The 17929-nt window shown below is 36.2% G+C and overlaps 4 protein-coding genes and 1 non-coding gene across 10 annotated transcripts; 2 read left to right on the top strand and 3 right to left on the bottom strand.

Annotated features, from left to right (window-relative positions):
• Positions 1-1752: 1752 nt before the first annotated feature.
• On the bottom strand, positions 1753-1825 carry TRNAA-AGC (transfer RNA alanine (anticodon AGC)). Its single transcript has one exon. It is a non-coding gene; the product is annotated as a tRNA-Ala (tRNA).
• Positions 1826-3137: 1312 nt separating this feature from the next.
• LOC107610039 (beta-galactosidase 5) lies at positions 3138-7980 on the top strand. Of its 3 annotated transcripts, XR_015892241.1 has the most exons (19): positions 3214-3727; positions 3804-3899; positions 3979-4091; positions 4203-4269; positions 4356-4448; positions 4579-4722; positions 4793-4881; positions 4977-5082; positions 5168-5255; positions 5447-5565; positions 5663-5827; positions 5920-6098; positions 6192-6301; positions 6391-6500; positions 6592-6702; positions 6794-6907; positions 6973-7178; positions 7376-7600; positions 7748-7980. XR_015892241.1 is itself a non-coding variant. In XM_016312106.3 (18 exons), exons 1-18 carry the CDS (start codon positions 3554-3556, stop codon positions 7527-7529), a joined length of 2238 nt encoding a protein of 745 aa, XP_016167592.1. In that variant the 5' UTR covers positions 3138-3553; the 3' UTR covers positions 7530-7759. The 3 variants fall into 3 exon arrangements, 2 of the variants coding, with proteins under 2 accessions (XP_016167592.1, XP_088349805.1); XM_016312106.3 differs by having other exon boundaries at positions 3138-3727; positions 7376-7759; XM_088493679.1 differs by having other exon boundaries at positions 3326-3727; positions 5663-5837; positions 5927-6098; positions 7376-7759.
• Positions 7981-8863: 883 nt separating this feature from the next.
• LOC107610041 (thioredoxin H-type) lies at positions 8864-9988 on the bottom strand. The gene is made up of 2 exons (XM_016312110.3): positions 9441-9988; positions 8864-9356 (listed from the first exon to the last, which is right to left on the bottom strand). Exons 1-2 carry the CDS (start codon positions 9525-9527, stop codon positions 9093-9095), a joined length of 351 nt encoding a protein of 116 aa, XP_016167596.1. The 5' UTR covers positions 9528-9988; the 3' UTR covers positions 8864-9092.
• A 529-nt stretch (positions 9989-10517) lies between these two features.
• Positions 10518-11596, top strand: LOC107607564 (uncharacterized). The gene has a single exon (XM_021106134.2). The coding sequence runs from the start codon at positions 10518-10520 to the stop codon at positions 11394-11396; it is 879 nt and encodes a 292-aa protein (XP_020961793.2). The 3' UTR covers positions 11397-11596.
• A 1166-nt stretch (positions 11597-12762) lies between these two features.
• Positions 12763-15883, bottom strand: XBCP3 (xylem bark cysteine peptidase 3). 4 transcript variants are annotated; one of them, XR_001613381.3, is made up of 7 exons: positions 15270-15883; positions 14793-15028; positions 14547-14687; positions 14030-14458; positions 13784-13847; positions 13573-13669; positions 12763-13021 (listed from the first exon to the last, which is right to left on the bottom strand). XR_001613381.3 is itself a non-coding variant. In XM_016312107.3 (6 exons), the coding sequence occupies exons 1-6, from the start codon at positions 15745-15747 to the stop codon at positions 12960-12962; spliced, it is 1410 nt and encodes a 469-aa protein (XP_016167593.1). In that variant the 5' UTR covers positions 15748-15883; the 3' UTR covers positions 12763-12959. The 4 variants fall into 4 exon arrangements, 2 of the variants coding, with proteins under 2 accessions (XP_016167593.1, XP_020961791.1); XR_002350246.2 differs by having other exon boundaries at positions 13573-13672; positions 15270-15875; XM_016312107.3 differs by lacking the exon at positions 13573-13669.
• Between the last annotated feature and the right edge of the window lie 2046 nt (positions 15884-17929).

Genomic DNA, 17929 nt, shown 5'->3' with positions numbered 1-17929 from the left:
GCAATCACCTAATCAATGATCATAGTTGAACTTTTATAATATCAAAATTTTATGCTAACAAATTCATTATTGATAAGGTTCTTTAATAAAAAAAAATGATATTTTTTTCTATCAAAATAATTTTTCTCTAATATATTTATGGTATAATATTATATTTTTTTCATATATCAATCACTTTAGAAGTGCATAAGTAGCTATTTGTTATGAAAACTCCTATACGTTAATATTATTAAAAATCAAAATCAAAACCTTTAAAAAAATAAAAATGAAAAATAGTGTTTATACTTTTTTTACACTTCTTTTATAGAGTATAAAAATAATTTTTCCCCCAATTCTCACCAGCACTTTTAATATTAAAAGATAATACATATAACATTCTTCCTTAAAAATTCAAAAAGTTCTCACTTTTATATTTTTTGGCCAATTTACAAACTCACACGGTCAGACACATGACACACCCCTATGAGATTTCATATAAGCACTATTTTTTATTATTATTATTATTATAAAGATTTTATTAATTGTCCTAATGACATAGGTTAAAGTATAGCATAAAAGAATATATTATAAAAATTATTAAAATAATTTTTTTATGTTTTTTTAAAAAAATTATTATTATATTTTTAAAATATATTTTTAGAATATAAGATAGTTAAATTCTTATTATAAATATTCGAATTTAGTTAATATGTGTTCTAAGAATACATTGTACATAATAAATTTATTATTAGTAAAAAATTTTAAATATTTTCATTTAATAAATGTAAAATAAATGTATTCGAAACTTAAATTTAAATATTTTTAATAAAAACTTTCTTAATTTATAAATTTAATATGTCATCTTAGAGTACAAAATAAATAAATCCTAAACATTTTCATGGTTTACCATTTTTATTTTCATGTGCCGAAAACAGTGCACAGTTCTTTCTCCGGATCTGACAAGTACAGAAGATTTAGGATTCTAATCTTCGCCCTCGCTCATACTAGCGATGTAGAATTCAATGGAGAAATCAATTTCATCAACAATCCTTTCTCTTTCGAGAACAAACTTTGGTCACCTTCTAGCAAGTCAATTAGTCATTCATACATAGATGCTGTTTTAATGGGCCTTGTGCAGTCTAGCTATGAAGTACTGATACTTTGCTGAGTTATCGTGTCCACGTGTTGGATGCATGTTGGATCGTCCGATACGCGTATTTGCTGTGTCCAACCGTGTTTTAATAAAAAATAAAAACTTTATCGAATACACTTGAACACACTTAAATACCATCACTTATCAGCGTGTCCAGTGTTATTCTTAACATGTAATTTTAAAATAAATTTAAAAATAGTATATATTATTATTTATTAAAATAAAAAATATTTTAAATATTTTATATAATTAAAATAAAATTTTAAAAATAATAAAAATATTAATTTAAATTTTAATATCAATAAAATATCAAATATTATTACGATTTATTTAAAAAATACTTTATATTTTATACATATACATATCCTTATGTCTTATAAAATTTTTTTTTATACATATACATATCCTTATGTCTTATAAAATTTTTTTTTGTTTACACCAGAGTATCCATCTGATCCGAAACCGAATAACTAATTCCTGGGTACTGCAGAGACAGAGCTTTGTGCCAACTTGCGTTAGTATTCTACAAGTTTTTATTGGGCCAGAGTGGGTTCATCTTCTAAATGGGTCGCCTTCAGGTCCAGAAAAATAAAAATGGGTCGGCTTCCAGAAAAAATAAATGGAGATGCGGGGTATCGATCCCCGTACCTCTCGCATGCTAAGCGAGCGCTCTACCATCTGAGCTACATCCCCACGTGCACACATCTGATGCATCTTTATGTCACTGCAGCTATGTACAGCGAGGTGGCAGATACATACAATCCATAAGGCCATCACCATGAGCTTATATGGCCGTTGCGATGTCTTGCCTTATTCATTACCTGCTTCATGATTATCGAATTTCGGAACGGCTATTTAATTTAATTTTTTCAGAGGACATAATGAGTCATCATAATTATTGGGCTGGTTCCGTTGGAGATGGGCCCACTATCTGTAAACAAAAGTATCCGTTGACCAAAAATTAAAAAAAAGAAGCTGGCAGTTGCACAGTATGGGGGATGATATAGTGGTGCTGCTGCAGTCACTTTATGAGATCATTTTAACACATGAATCATGATCTTCATTTGATGTTTAGGAAAATAAAGTTTCGCACCGACGTGAACGGAAAAGCAAGAAAGCTTTAAGTGCACCAACCTCGTATCTTTGGAGCTAGCTCAGGGAGACAACAAATATCGATGAACCATCAATAAAATAATAAGCTTACTAAAATGGTAATGTAATTGCAAGTTGTAGTTGAATTCGTTCTAGCTTACTGCAAACATGTTGGTAATTGAAGCAAAGTATAGCTTAGTGCAAAAATTCATATATACTATCTCTTTGTTTTGGAGACATAAGATCTCACGAGAAATGGAAATAATATATATAAGTACTTTTTTTTAGAAAAGCAACATAATTTAGAATGTCAAAAAATCATATAAATGTATATATTTGATTGAAGTTTATCCCATTGATGCCATATTTGTGCTTATCTGTCTATTTTGAAAATCGGCAAGTAGTGACTAAAAAGACAATGATTTAAAATTTTATCCCTTTTATTTCTATTCTTAATGTGCCATGCTGTAAAAGAAAGCAACATTTGGACAAGTTTTTTCACTCATTTTTGACATTTGATAGATTTAGTTTGGAGCTAAGACTATAAAAGAAAATTAAGATGTACCACAAAATGCAAATAAATAAAATGGAATGCTTTGGTATGAAACCGCATTACACAAACTAGTGTTAGTAAGTTGAGCAAAGTATGGCTTGTGCTTGCGTTTCGATTATCTTAATAAACAAAGGAGGGTCCCTATTTGGCGTAGATTTAAGGGCGGAGAACACATGGGACTTCACAGTGGGGTACAGGACATACCAAAAAAAGAAGTCACTTTCACAGAAAGGAACAAATGAATGACTTTTTCTTTTTAATTATGAAAAGTCTCACTTTATTGCAATTTAACCTGGAAAGCTAAATAACGATGATCTTCTTGACTACTTGTATGTATCATGTATGTAACTAAGACCGAGCAGCCAACAATGCCAAATGGCAATGCAATGTAACTAAGAACTAATAAATATAAGAGCAAAACAAGACAGTATTTGTATTTCAAATAGAAGAATGCTAGAGGTCCATTACAATTTATTATTTTTTATCACTAAAAAACTAGAAAAAAAAAATTGAATTTCTTATAGTCCTACCATTTCTCTTTCAGATATAAAGATAATAAGTTACACTTTCCAACGACATCAAAGAGGGGGTTCATGAGAGTGAGAGTGAGAGTGAGAGTGAGAGGAAGGAGTAGCATAATGGTTTAGGCTGAAGCACTGTGTTTCAGATCATACACCCAAGACAGAAACCACCACCCACCAACCACGAACCATTAACCACCACCCAACTTTGATTTTTTCAAACTACTTTCCCTCCCTCCACACCATCAGCAAGCAATGGGAACCAGTACTTCAGTTTCAAAGATGCTAATGATGTTGGTAACTGTCTTCTATTTGGGTTTTGAGGTGATCCATTGCAATGTGACCTATGATAGGAAGTCCCTTCTCATCAATGGCCGAAGGAGAATCCTCATATCTGGCTCCATTCACTACCCAAGAAGTACCCCCCAAGTATGTCCATTCTAATGCCCCATTTTCTTCATGCTACTTGCTTCTTTCAAATGTCACATTATATGTGTATGCTTAGATGTGGGAGGATCTAATCCGAAAGGCCAAGCACGGAGGCCTTGATGTTATAGACACTTATGTCTTCTGGAATGTCCATGAACCTTCCCCTGGCAAGGTACTACTACTTAAGTACTAACACTACTCCTTATCTTCCTTTTCACTTAAATTTATTCTTTTATGATATTGGGTTGCAGTACAATTTTGAAGGAAGATATGATCTAGTAAACTTCATTAAGACAGTGCAGAAAGTGGGGCTTTATGTCAATCTTCGCATTGGTCCTTATGTATGCGCTGAGTGGAACTTTGGGTACTTCCACCTTCCATATCTCTTGGGAAATATTTTCAATGATGTTGTTTATATTGTCTTTGTTTGTTTTATATCAGTAAATTAACTTGTTTAGTTTCTTTAATGGAGTAGAGGATTACCTGTTTGGTTGAAGTATGTTCCTGGAATTAGCTTCAGAACGGATAATGGGCCGTTCAAGGTTGAACTTGAACTTCAATTCATCAAAATCTAAGTTAGCTAACTACCAGATAGATAACTGAATTGACATTTCCGATTTTACTTCAGGCAGCAATGCAAAGTTTCACCCAAAAAATTGTCCAGATGATGAAGAGTGAAAATTTGTTTCAATCTCAGGGTGGTCCAATCATTCTTTCTCAGGTATGAATATGCAGTTCCTTACAATGTAGTATATTATATAACTGAAAGTAATACCTTGAGTAAATCAATAATACTTAAAGTGAAGATCTAAAACTTTTATTGTCTTCTCCACTTATGTTGTTTATTGGAGATTGAGAACGAGTACGGTCCGGAGAGGAGGGCAATGGGAGCTGCTGGCCATGCATACATAAACTGGGCTGCAAAGATGGCTGTTGGATTGGGAACTGGTGTCCCTTGGGTCATGTGCAAGGAAACTGATGCCCCTGATCCTGTGGTGAGATTGCTTGATTCATTTGTTCTTCAGCTTTTCATGGAGGAATTATCCATCCAATTCTTCACTGCAGATAAATTCATGTAATGGCTTCTACTGTGATGATTTCTCTCCAAATAAACCATACAAGCCTACCCTCTGGACTGAGTCTTGGAGTGGCTGGTAGGCTATTCTATCTAAAAACTTTGAAGCTAGTGTAGAAACTTCTGATAATTTTGTTCCTTTTTTCTTATTTCTTTTCCTTGTGATCATAAAAGGTTTACTGAATTTGGTGGTCCAATACATCAGCGACCGGTTGAGGATCTAGCATTTGCGGTTGCACGTTTCATACAAAAGGGTGGCTCATATGTTAATTATTACATGGTTGGTCACCTCTTTTGAGATTTTGTTTACTCCCAATTTGATACACACCACTTCCTCCCCTAAAAACCTGAATGATAAATGACAGTACCATGGAGGAACTAACTTTGGACGTTCAGCTGGAGGCCCATTTATTACTACAAGCTATGACTATGATGCTCCAATTGATGAATTTGGTAAGAATGTCACAAATATTATCATAAGATATTCCTTGATTTAATGCATCATAATTCTAAAATTAAATTATAGATGTAAATGTTCTTAAGAGTAAAATTGACTGCTGTACTATTACTTTCCTTTAGTCTGTTGTAACTTGTAACACCAAAGATAGTTTAATGATACATGTTATAACATTCATTATGTTTAGGTTTGACTAGACAACCAAAATATAATCATTTGAAGGATCTTCACAAAGCTATCAAACGATGTGAGCATGCTTTAGTTTCTTCGGATCCCACTGTTACTTCATTAGGAGCATATCAGCAGGTCAGTTTTTCTGATATTGAGCAAATTCACTTTTCTATGTGTTTATATTAGACAAACTATCAGCAAAACCCACCACCATGTATCTGTGAATTTCCAGGCTCATGTGTTCTCTTCAGGGAATGGAGTATGTGCTGCTTTTCTAGCCAATTATCATGCACAATCTTCTGCAAAGGTGATGTTCAATAACAAGAACTATGACTTACCTCCTTGGTCCATAAGCATCCTCCCTGATTGCATAACCGATGTGTTCAACACTGCCAAAGTAAGATTAAGTGATCGAAAATTGGAAATGGTATTTAAGTATTTTTTTAGTTGTACCAAGAAATTGATTGTATCATTTTGCCTTTCATGAAGGTGAGAGTTCATGATTCAAAGGTAATAATGCTGCCTATCATTCACAAGTCATTATCATGGGAGACCTATGATGAAGATCTATCTTCTCTGGCTGAAAGTTCAAGGATGGCTTCTCCCGGACTCTTGGAACAGCTTAATGTTACTAGAGACACCAGTGATTACCTATGGTACATAACCAAGTAAGTAGCTTGAAATTAAATGTTTTTACATTTATTTGGAGGAGGGTTGGTTGAAATAAATGCTACAAAATCTGTTTGGTTTGCATGATGCAGCATGGACATAAGTTCAACAGAATCATTTCTTAGAGGAGGAAATAAACCAAGCATTAGTGTGCAATCTGCAGGACATGCTGTCCATGTGTTTGTAAATGGACAATTTTCAGGCATGCCATTAATCTTGCCACTTGGTAGTTCTCATGTTTGAGCTTTGCTGAATCAAGCTTCAACAATATGAACTAAATTGTGTTTGCAGGGTCGGCTTTTGGGACTAGGGAACAGAGAAGTTGCACATTTAATGGCCCCATCAACCTACGTGCTGGAACAAACAAAATAGCACTTCTCAGTGTAACTGTTGGATTACCGGTTAGTCCTTCTTTGCTTCTGAATCCATCTTGATGAACTTCACCAACTCCGTTGTTAGTTTTCAATTTGATTGGTTTCCTTTTGTTGTAAGAACGTTGGCCGGCATTATGAGACATGGGAGACAGGGATCACTGGTCCAGTTTTGCTCCATGGTCTTGATCATGGACAGCAAGATCTGTCATGGAATGGATGGTCATACCAGGTCATAAAAAATGTTGTGCATGTTTGGCTTTTTGTTTTTATATATACTCACACACTTCAAATGCTAATTACTGTTTGTTTGTTTTCACTAGATTGGACTAAAAGGAGAAGCTGTGAATTTGGTCTCTCCTGATGGGGTCTCATCTATTGATTGGTTCCAAGAGTCTCTAGCTAACCAAAAACAATCTCAATTGAAATGGCACAAGGTAAACAAGAGTTTCTTTTAATGACTTGGGAGTTTGTACTTTAACATGATAAATGAACACTTCAGGCTTATTTCGATGCACCGGATGGAAATGAACCATTGGCTTTGGACATGGGAAGCATGGGAAAGGGTCAAGTATGGATTAATGGAGAAAGCATAGGCAGATATTGGATGACTTATGCAAATGGTGGATGCAATTCTTGCAGCTATCCTGGGCCATTCCGCCCCGCTGTCAAGTGCCAACTTGGCTGCGGACAACCCACCCAACGATGGTACCACTTTTCTTCTTTACACAACTTTCAAGAAAATGCCACTTTCAGAGCCATTGATAAAGTATTCTGGCTTAAGGGGTGTGGAAGTTTGTGTATTACTTTAGTTGCAATGTGTGAGATCCAATGTTGCTATATTTAAGTACAAATAAGATCACATGTTTGAGTTTGACCAATTAATTATGTTTGGAATTTGGCAGGTACCACGTGCCTAGGTCCTGGCTAAAGGCAACAAAGAACTTGATAGTGGTGTTTGAAGAATTAGGTGGAAATCCATGGAAGATATCGCTGGCAAAGAGAACTGTACATACTCATCATGCTGCAGCTAGTGAAGACCCCAATTCAAATAACTGAAAAGAAACTGTCTCCAAGGGTTTATTTGATGAATAAATTATACTTTTCCTTTACTAAGTCAACTTCACTTGGTAAGTGGTGAGATGTGTCTAGCTAGCCATCTCTCCCTGTTGTTGATGCAAAATATGTTATGTGGCCAAATTTATATATTTCAATATTTGTCATATAACTTGTATTTTCGTGTGAAGATGATAATTCATTCATTTTAAATGTAGTAGCCATTCATTCAATCACTTTCAAGTAATATCCAAAGTGACTCGTGACGTGAGAAAGCGACCACATTACACGCGATCCTCGTTGTTACCCCCATGTGTTGTGAACTATAGAGAGATATAAGATATTTCACCAATCATGATTGAATGAATGCTCTTGAAGCTTCCACTTGTTGGTACCGTACCGCCATCTTGTATCCATATTTGTGCTTGTTTCATAAGATTGAAGTTATACGCAATTTCCATGTGTTATTAGATAATGAGTCATATTTGTCCTAGACACATAATCTTACAATCACGTGGTTTATTCCATAGGAATAGAGGTAAGATTGATCAGCGCAACTTAAAAAAAAATATTATATTCCAATTGTTGTTATAGTTGTTAAGCCACCCTGGGAGGTTTCCAGCACCGAAAAGACATAATTACCCAACATGGATTAAGTAGAAATACACATAATGAAAAAAAAAAGTACTACGTTTAACACAATTTTAAAATATTAAATTTGTAAGTCTTTTATATTATTTACCTTTTATTTCTTCGTATCTTGTTTATTTGACTGGATTTGTTTACAAAAGTAGGATACTAAGACAAAAATACAGAGACATAAAATTATATTTAATTAGTAAAATATAGATAAAGATATTATATTTAGAGATATTAAATTAGTATATTTTATGTTTATTTTGATAAAAAATATTAAAATACTAACGAAGGATATAATTTATTTTTTATTTTTTTATTATTTTTATTAATTTTTTATAATTATATATTTTATTAATGTATTTTTTTTTAATTTTTTTAATAAAACAAATAAAAATAAATTAAATTTTCATAATTTATTTTAATTTATTATTAAATAAAATATAAAAACATTAATTTTTATATTTTTATTTTTTGTTTCTTGTTTTCAGTGTATTGTTCTCAAATCTCAAAACCAAAAGCAGCCTTTGGCACTATTTTCTTTCGCCCCCTTTATACTTGTTACTCGACAATAATAAATTTTTACAGAAACAACCACCTTTTGTACATAGATCTACAGGGGATAGGTAGGCTCAAGTCCTCTAAGAATAAAATTAGTAGGTAGTAGATGGGATAAATTCAGAATAGAAGGGGGTCAACTGTTTTGATAAATGATATTATGCTCATTTAATTTCAACAATTACAACTTAATCACAAGTAGGATAATGCAACGGTGCATGTACTACTACTAAGTCCCGAACTGACTTAAAATACAGGTAATTAAAGTGCAATGTGGGTAGAAATTGAGCATCTAAAACTAGTACTAGAATTATTCATCACTTATTATTACGGATAAGATGGCGATGACGAAGTCATGTATGGAAAGATGGTTCAAGCAGCAGCAGCAACATGCTTGGTGATAGTGGATTGAAGTTCATCCTTCTTAGCACCAACGACCTTGTCTACTAATTTACCTTGTTTGATGAAGAGGAAGGTTGGCATCGCCTCAATTCCCCACTCCTCAGCCACAGTCTTCAATTCATCCACATCCACCTTCAGGAACGCCACATTTGTGAACTTCTTAGCAAACTCCGCCACAATTGGGGCAATGAAGCGGCACGGCCCACACCAAGAAGCTGTGAAATCCACTACAACCTGCCCAAAATGTACCATAACATTATTAGAAATAAATAACCAATTATATATGGATACATGAACAAGGGAACAATAATTACGAACCAGTTTGTTGGAGTCTTCTGCCTTCTTGAGCTGATCCTTCCACTCATCCACGCTGTGGCAACCAATCACTACTCCTTCCTCCGCCATTTTTCCTCTTCTTCTCACAACAATTGGATTCTCTTTTCTTTTCTTTTCTTTTCTGTCGATAAGATGATTCCGGCACAAGCTGTGTGCCTTCTATATATATATATATATCTCTTCGAAAATTCAACACGTTCCACACGCGCTCTCTGTTTTGGACACGCTGCGTCATGGGTGAACGCAGAGGAAGCCAATGTGAATACGACACATTCACATTAAACATTATTATCTCATCTGCTTCTTTTCTTTTCATTAAATTTAGTGGTTGGTCGGCTTTATTTTTTTGGTCGGCTTTAGTTTATTCAATCATTTGAGCTAATCTATTTCGTTCCAACAAAAAATAATTTACTATCAATATCATCAATTTCAGATGGGATCTAAAAACGTCGTAACATCCGTGTCCATAAATAATACATTTCAGGTTTTTTGCAACAAAATTTCAAGAGGTATATGTCCATGAGTAACCATTCAGTTCATAGCCCATGATTAGTGTACTGTCGTGTTGCAATTTTCTCTTGGTTTGTTTTGGGCCTTCTAGCCTCCAAGGTAGCCCAAATATAAATAATTCTGACAGTAACGAGTGGGATTCCCACGTGGAATATGCAGAACCACACGGAGGCGATTATCCCATCCACACAAAGTGAGGCTTCCGCTTAAACCACCAGATTTTGGGAAATCTATCTACTCTAATCTCAACAGTCAACTGGATATTTTTTTTATTTTTTATTTCCAGAGATGAGAAGGACAAGAACGAAGTGAAGTGCGCAACAGTGTCGCTCTAACTAGTAATTAGTAATTACAGACACTTATCCCACTAATCAATCACTAAGCCAGAGAGGGTGCGGTGGACTGGATTGGAATGGAAATGGTTATGTGGCAACAAGAACAAGCAATGCTAACCACATAGGCCATTCGATTAACTAACGCCAATCAATTATCCTTCATTTATTCTTTTATTCCAAAAGTCCAATTTGGAAAAACAAGGAAGAGCCGAACATGGCATTCCTACACTTCATCCCTTCACCTTCTTCTTCGTCAAACAACCCCTCCTTAAACCCCAACGCACCACTCTCTTCATTCCGTTACTGCAACAACCCTAACTTCCCACCGAAACCGCACCACCTCCATGTCGCCAACCGCCGCCGCCGCAAACTCCTCTCTCTTCTCCGCTGCTCTGCCTCCTCCTTCTCCGAGAAGCACCACACCAACTCCCCCAAGTCCGACGACGTCGTCGAGCTCCCACTCTTCCCTCTCCCACTCGTCCTATTCCCCGGTGCCATCCTCCCTCTTCAGATCTTCGAGTTCCGCTACCGCATCATGATGCACACTCTCCTCCACACCGATCTCCGCTTCGGAGTTATCTACACGGACGCCGTCTCCGGCACCGCCGAAGTCGGCTGCGTCGGCGAGGTCATAAAGCACGAGCGCCTCGTCGACGACAGGTTCTTCCTCATCTGCAAGGGCCAAGAGCGGTTCCGCGTCACCAAGGTTGTGAGGACCAAGCCCTATTTGGTAGCGGAGGTGACGTGGCTGGAGGACAGGCCTTCGTCGGCGTCGGAGGACCTTGACCTGGAGGGGCTTGCCGGCGAGGTGGAGACTTACATGAAGGACGTAATTCGATTGTCGAATCGGTTGGGCGGGAAGCCTGAGAAGGAGGTTGGGGATTTGAGAAGGAACCTGTTTCCGACGCCGTTTTCGTTCTTCGTTGGGAGCACCTTCGAGGGCGCACCCAGAGAGCAGCAGGCTTTGCTGGAATTGGAGGACACGGCGGCGAGGTTGAAGAGGGAGAAGGAGACACTGAGGAACACACTCAACTACCTCACTGCTGCTTCTGCGGTCAAAGATGTCTTCCCTTCTTCTTCCTCTTCCTCTTGAGATCGCATAGTCTTAAACAAGTTAGTTCTTTAGTTAAACAAGGAGTGTGATTAATTGTAGTTAGAATATTCTCTTTCTCTCCTTACATATATTGGCTGCAAAGGGCAAAACGCCAAGCTATTATTGCATATGTTCTGTTTTGCTCTGAAACCAACACCACCATGAACCTATTGGAAAAATCTGTAAATTTTTTTTGGTTATATTTTTCCTTTCCTTTATATCCTTAACCATCCTGCCTTAAAGTTGTTTTGATTTTGTGATACATGTTAAACAGAATAATAAATACAATTATTGTAATTTGTATGAACCAAAGGAGGAGGAAAATCAATCAGACGTATGATATAAAACTACACTAGTTCTTCTTGTTTGCAATTAAGACTTGCTTATAGTGTTAAATAACAAGAAACTAATACTTGAAACCATAATGGGATTTCATCACAGGCAAGAGTTATTAAATCAATTTAGCAACTGTACAGCTACAGGCATATGGGATTATCTTTACCATCCAGTTAATTTTGAATCAGCTATCTGGCGTTAATATTGCTATCTGACACTGACAGCATTAGATTATCTTTTAGAGTAGTTTGCTGCTGATGTATATAGCCAAATAGGACTACTGCTTGTTAGCAACTGCCGCATCAGTTACTATATTATAGGTGACTCTGGTAGTAGCAATCTGTCATGTTAGCTTGTAACAAGTCTCGATAACAATGTTGATTGTTGAAACATGCGAAGGAAATAACTGCTATTGGCAATTTTCATAATCTTTTTGGTCACATTATGCAGCTTCATGGATTCATCATTGATTTTAGTTGTTTATCAAACACATAAGCCCCGTATGTATGTCGACATAAATGTTCTTCCTGGTTAGCCTTGTATGACTTCTTGCACACATTATTGGCTACTGAGTGTTGTTGTAAGGTTGCTAAAAGTCTAAAGATGGTTTTAGGGTTATTGTTTGCGTTATAGTTGAATACCCTCTGTTATAGTTGACCTTAAATAAATGAAATGATAATTCTTAAATCGTTCATGTTAATTTCTGTGATTGAGCTGTATTAGTAATAATGCTCTTCGCTTTGCAATCTCTTCACCCATATGCTCAATGGATTACTTATTTATTTATTTTAATATATTTGCTTCAGGGATTTTAGTCACAGCACATTTGGCAAAGGCCAAAACAAATAGGGACAAAGGGAGTAAGATGAAAGGTCAATTACATAAAGAATGTTTTTCTGTTAGGAAACAAATCATTAAGTTAACAACGAACTATTAACGATATTAGCATGATTTGTTTGGAAGAAAAGGTTATTAACCGCTTTGCCGTCCAGCGAGAGTAAATTTTGGCAATCAACAGAAGTCTAGAACATACAGAATTTTGGCAACTTGCATTTAGTTTACTGTATGAGTTATGACATATTACCAATTAAAAGGGATTGTAAGGGCAAGTATAATGTCTTATACTCACAAGAATTACCTCCCTGCATGTATTTTCACCAAGACGAAGAACAATTGCTTTAATTTATCCAAGTTGTTCTTATATGGTAAGAGCTCCGAGGTCTCGTCTTAGAGGGAATCGAGTTTGTCTCGTATACTTCGGCAAGAAAAAGAACACAAAGGATAGGTACCTGCAAAAGATAATTCGACGCTCAAGTTAGTATGAGAAGTATATCAGAATAGTAAAATTAAGAGATAAAAGATAATTTATATAGAGATTAAATTATAATGACATTGATGTTATGACCATTTGATAATTTAGTCATGATAGTCATTAAACTTGTTACTTACAAACTCAAAATTAAAGCAAATAGAACCAAGTCATTCTCATCATGTATAACGGATTAAGCTGAGTTATGGCTTGTGTAACGGATCACAAGTAATTATGCCTAAAATCCAATTCACATAGTCTAAAGGTGTTAAACTATGGAAGGAAGCAGTGGAAGCTAGGTATTCCACTTCCCCTAGAGTGAATGGCGTTTTTGGCGTAGGGAAGCCCGCGATAATCTTCCCAACTAGAACTCAGCTTAATGAAAAGGGGCCGAATGGCTAACCAGGAGAAGATAGCCCCAGCAACTTGGGAAGCAAGTTATTCAGATATGTTTTCATTCTCGTAATTGACATAAAAGAATATAATAGGCTAATAAAACTGAAGGCTCCAAACATACGATGATGTACTTACTACTTTATCCAGTATTACATTCAGATTGGGAAAGCAATAGCTATATCCATATCATCCATTTGTAAAATAATTGTGTTTCCTTCCAAGCCCTAAAAATCTGCTACATAGTATAACAATAATGACTCCTTAGATACAAACAAGATAGGAACTAAAATGACTTAATGATACAAATGGATGACATAGAACATTAACCCTTAACCAGAGCTCCAACCTCTTGACCTACGGATAGAGTCTTTGTTCTCATATGCCATCGTTGTTGTCCCATTCGAAACTCTCTGGAAGCATACAGACAGTTAGTAAGCATAAATCAAAATTTGCAGCCAAGAAAACATAATAATCAACTAACATGACTGATCTTAAAACTTGTTAATAGCATAACTTAGATATGATTAGAGCATGAGAGTTTGCACAAGTGTGGTAGTATAGTAGGTAACAAATAAGAGCAGTTCATACAAACCTTAAGACATTGAGCGTTTCTTATATCACAAATAGGATAATCCTGAGGGCAACAATGGCTATTGTCCTTACAGCACACAGCAGAGTCTAACCCACAGCATTTGTATGATAAGCACAACCCAAGAACACGCCACGAGCAGCAACAGGTTTCCGCTGCTGGACAGTAAGTAAACAGATTACATTTTGTAGGACCTGGTGGTGGCGGAGGAGGAGGATTAGGCGTCGTCTTGGTTGGATACGAAGCTAGCATGTTGATGCCGCATATCCCTTGAGAACCGTTGTTTCGCACCATGTGTATGTAACCATTCATTCCCCATGATGTTCCCCACGAGTTCTTAACAATCCAATAATCTACTCCGTTCTCTGAACCATACCCTACAATCAACACTGCATGATCCAAAGCAGTTGAACATGGTCCGGTGAAGATACCCTATTGCAGAAAACAAAAAAATGATCAACATTTAATTACACAATTTTTAACTAAACAAAATTATACATTGTTGAGCAACAAGACCAACCTGAGAGTATAACTGAAAAGCCCTAGCACTGCCACATATGCCTACACTTACAGGCTGAGTTGCAACAGCCTCTAGGAGCTTCTTCTCATTACTTGGGAGCACATCAGTATAACCATCAATTGTAACAACACGCCTCTTCATCTATTCATCAATATCAATTGAAAGAAAAAAAATAGTTGCTATGTAATTCACAATCACAACTTTGAGAGGCTAACAAGCACAATCAACATTTAAGCGAGTAAATACCTTGTTCTTGTTGCAAGCGGCATCATGAGCAAGGAATGGATAATCGCTCTCAGTGTCGATTCCGTGGTTATCAATCACAAATTGATAAGCATAGTCCATGAGACCACCTTCACAGCCGCTGTTGTATTTTTTATCACAATCAACCAGTTCTTGTTCAGAAAGGCTTTCAAGGGTCCCTGTCACAATCTTATTTATACCTTCAATAGCTCCTGTTGCAGAGAACGCCCAACAAGCCCCTACATAATAGTAATATATACTCATCACTGAATCTCTCAAACATATATATAAGTCTGCATAGTACTAAAAGAGAGCGGGGGAAAAGCTTTTCCTTTCCCCCAAAAGCTGTAAATTTTATTCCTTTAGAATAAAGCAAAACTAAAAGGACAAGTCTTTGTTTGATGGTGATACTGAAGTAAGATTCAAAAGATAGTGAATCCACAGAAAAGCATGAATTGGAAGAGAAATGAGGTAGTGTACCGCAGCTTCCTTGGTTTTTGACGGGAGTAACCGCCCCTTCATTTCTCCAATCAATTGAAGAAGGAACCTGACGGAGGATATTATTGTCATTGTCATTGTCATTGTGATAGCGGGACTGGTGATCTTGATGATTCTTGAATCTGAGGAAGGAAGAGGAAAGAGCGCCAAGATGAGAGGCCTTGAATTCTTGGTGGGTAAGATCGGCGAAGGCGTTGAGGGAGAGGGTATAAGGGGAATTAGCCATCTGGTTGTGACGCTGGACATAGTCATAGTTGTCCTGGAAGACTTTGAGGCGGTAGCTTCTCTCTTCGTCGGAGGAGTATATCTTGCCGTGGTGGTCACACCAGCTCCGGAATAGTTGGGAAGTGTCGGAGGAAGAAGCAGAGACGAGAGTGACGAAGAAGAACATAAGAAGAAGGGAGAAGATGTGCGAAGCCATGGTTTCACGAAAAAATAGGGGCAAAAGGACCATAGGCATATTATAAGCCTGCTTCTTAACTCTGACCTGACCTTTGTAAACCAATCACGAAAATGAGAAATGAATGAAGGATCCACTCTCAGTCCAGCAACTTCCCCAAATTCAAGTTTTTTCTTCCACCGTTCGATGTCCCAGACAAACAATCACCCAATCCAATTTTATACAATTTTAACCATTTATTATTTAATTTTTGAGAAAAGGAAAAAGAAACCAAGTATGCTTAGTTGCTTATTATAAGTTAGGGTAAAAAAATTGTTCGATCCTATTTTTTTCGTGAAATAGAGCACATTTTAATTATTTTTAAATTTTAGTTAGGTCTTTATCTATTAAAGAAAAGGATTAATCTTAGCATACAAGCGATTAACACTTACAAGTGTTACAAGTCCTAAAACTTACTAACACCATAAACGCGCTCCTAATGTTACGTACGTTTCACGCGTTATATAACAGAATATTAATTCAATCAAAATCAATTAACGCGCGAATATATAACTTCCAATTTTCAAAAGATTTCGTTACCTTTTTTGAATCTCTTGCCAAGTTTCTTCGTTCTCCTTCTTGCGTTCTTCCCTTATCTTTTCGATCGTTCTTTTACCTGCGTTTTTATCACTGGTTTGTTCTTCGTCATTAAGCTGAGTTTCTCTCACTGTAACTCTAGCTTCGTTTTTTCGGATTTTCTGGTTTCTGAAATCAAAGTTTGAACTTGTTTTGAAGATAATGGATGATTCAACCTCAAATTGTCAGTTGAATCATGGCGAAGTGAATTTTGAATTTGAATCGAACGAAGTTCCTGAGGTTTGATTTAGATTCAGCTAATTACGATTGCTCTGAATTTGATGCAGTTATTCGTCTATGATTGTCTAGCTGAATAATTCGTGAACATTGACTGTGAAATTAATGTGTGAACATAATCTGTGGATTGAATATAATGTATTAGTTTCGATTAATAATCTGCAATTTATAGCAGACGCTCGGGTGTAGATCAGAACTTTTTGGGTGTATTTTAGGGATGTTTTGGGTGTATTTACGGTTTATGGATTTTCCTATTATTTTAGTTGACTTGTTGTCGTTCAGGTGTATATCAGGAGTCATTGGGTGTATTTTAATTCAATTGTTATTTTTTTATGAGGTGTAGAAATTCTATAGTATTTTCTTGTTTTTAACATGTTGTATTTTGCAGCCCCTCTTTGTTGTTGATGATCACCTTGTTCCCAATGTTGGAATGACTTTTAAAACCCTTGAAGATGCTACAAAATTTTACAAGGACTATGCCAAGGCTGCAGGTTTTTCTACAAGAGTTCGGAGCACAAATAAAAAGGGAAACGAAATTAAGAATCAATTGATTACATGTAGCAAAGAGGAAAAATGGAAATCTAAAATATCTTCGACCGAGAAGACAAATCCTACAGTTGGTTTAAATTGTCCTGCAAGAATTTATATACATACATTGAAGGATGTTGGTGCTTGGATCATTTCGAAGGTCGTGCTGCACCATTCACACCATTGCTGTCCAACTCAAGCAGAGATGCTCAAACAGCACAGGGAACTAAGCATGTCCGTTCGTCGTATAATAGAGAATAACGAGGAGACCGGTATCAGACCAAGCAAAACATTTCAATCATTCGTTGCGGCAGCTGGGGTCATCGCAAGTTAAATTTTATTGAAAAGGATGTGAGGAATTACATCACAGGAGAAGTGCGAAATGTTTCGGAATAAGAAGATGCAAAGGAATTCGGGAAATATTTATTGATAATGAAAGAGAAGAATCATAATTTCTTTTTTGAGCTCGAACTCGAGGATGATCAATCGATTAAGCTTGCTTTTTGGGCCGATGCAAGGAGCAGAGCTGCCTTTGAGTATTTCGGAGATGTTATTTCATTTGACACCACCTACAATACAAACAGGTATATGCTGTTCTTGTTTATGCTGCTAAATTAATTTTGTTCTATGAATCTACTGCAGAGGTGTATATTGGATGTTCTTTGGGTGTATAAATTCATTATATGGGTGTACGTAATGACTTTCATTCTGCAATGTCGTAATTTGGTTTAGGTATAATTTGGTTTGTGGTTCTTTTGTCGGGGTGAATCACCACGGTCAGTCAATACTTCTTGGATGCGCTTTGATGAAAAATGAAGAAATTGAGTCATTCAAATAGTTATTTCAATGTTGGCTTCGTTGC

This window comes from Arachis ipaensis, chromosome B7, assembly GCF_059453495.1.
Source record: "Arachis ipaensis isolate K30076 ecotype BB chromosome B7, ASM5945349v1, whole genome shotgun sequence".
Taxonomy (NCBI): domain Eukaryota; kingdom Viridiplantae; phylum Streptophyta; class Magnoliopsida; order Fabales; family Fabaceae; genus Arachis; species Arachis ipaensis.
The sequence above is the reverse complement of the archived record's forward strand: the minus strand, read 5'-3'. Positions and strand labels throughout refer to the sequence as shown.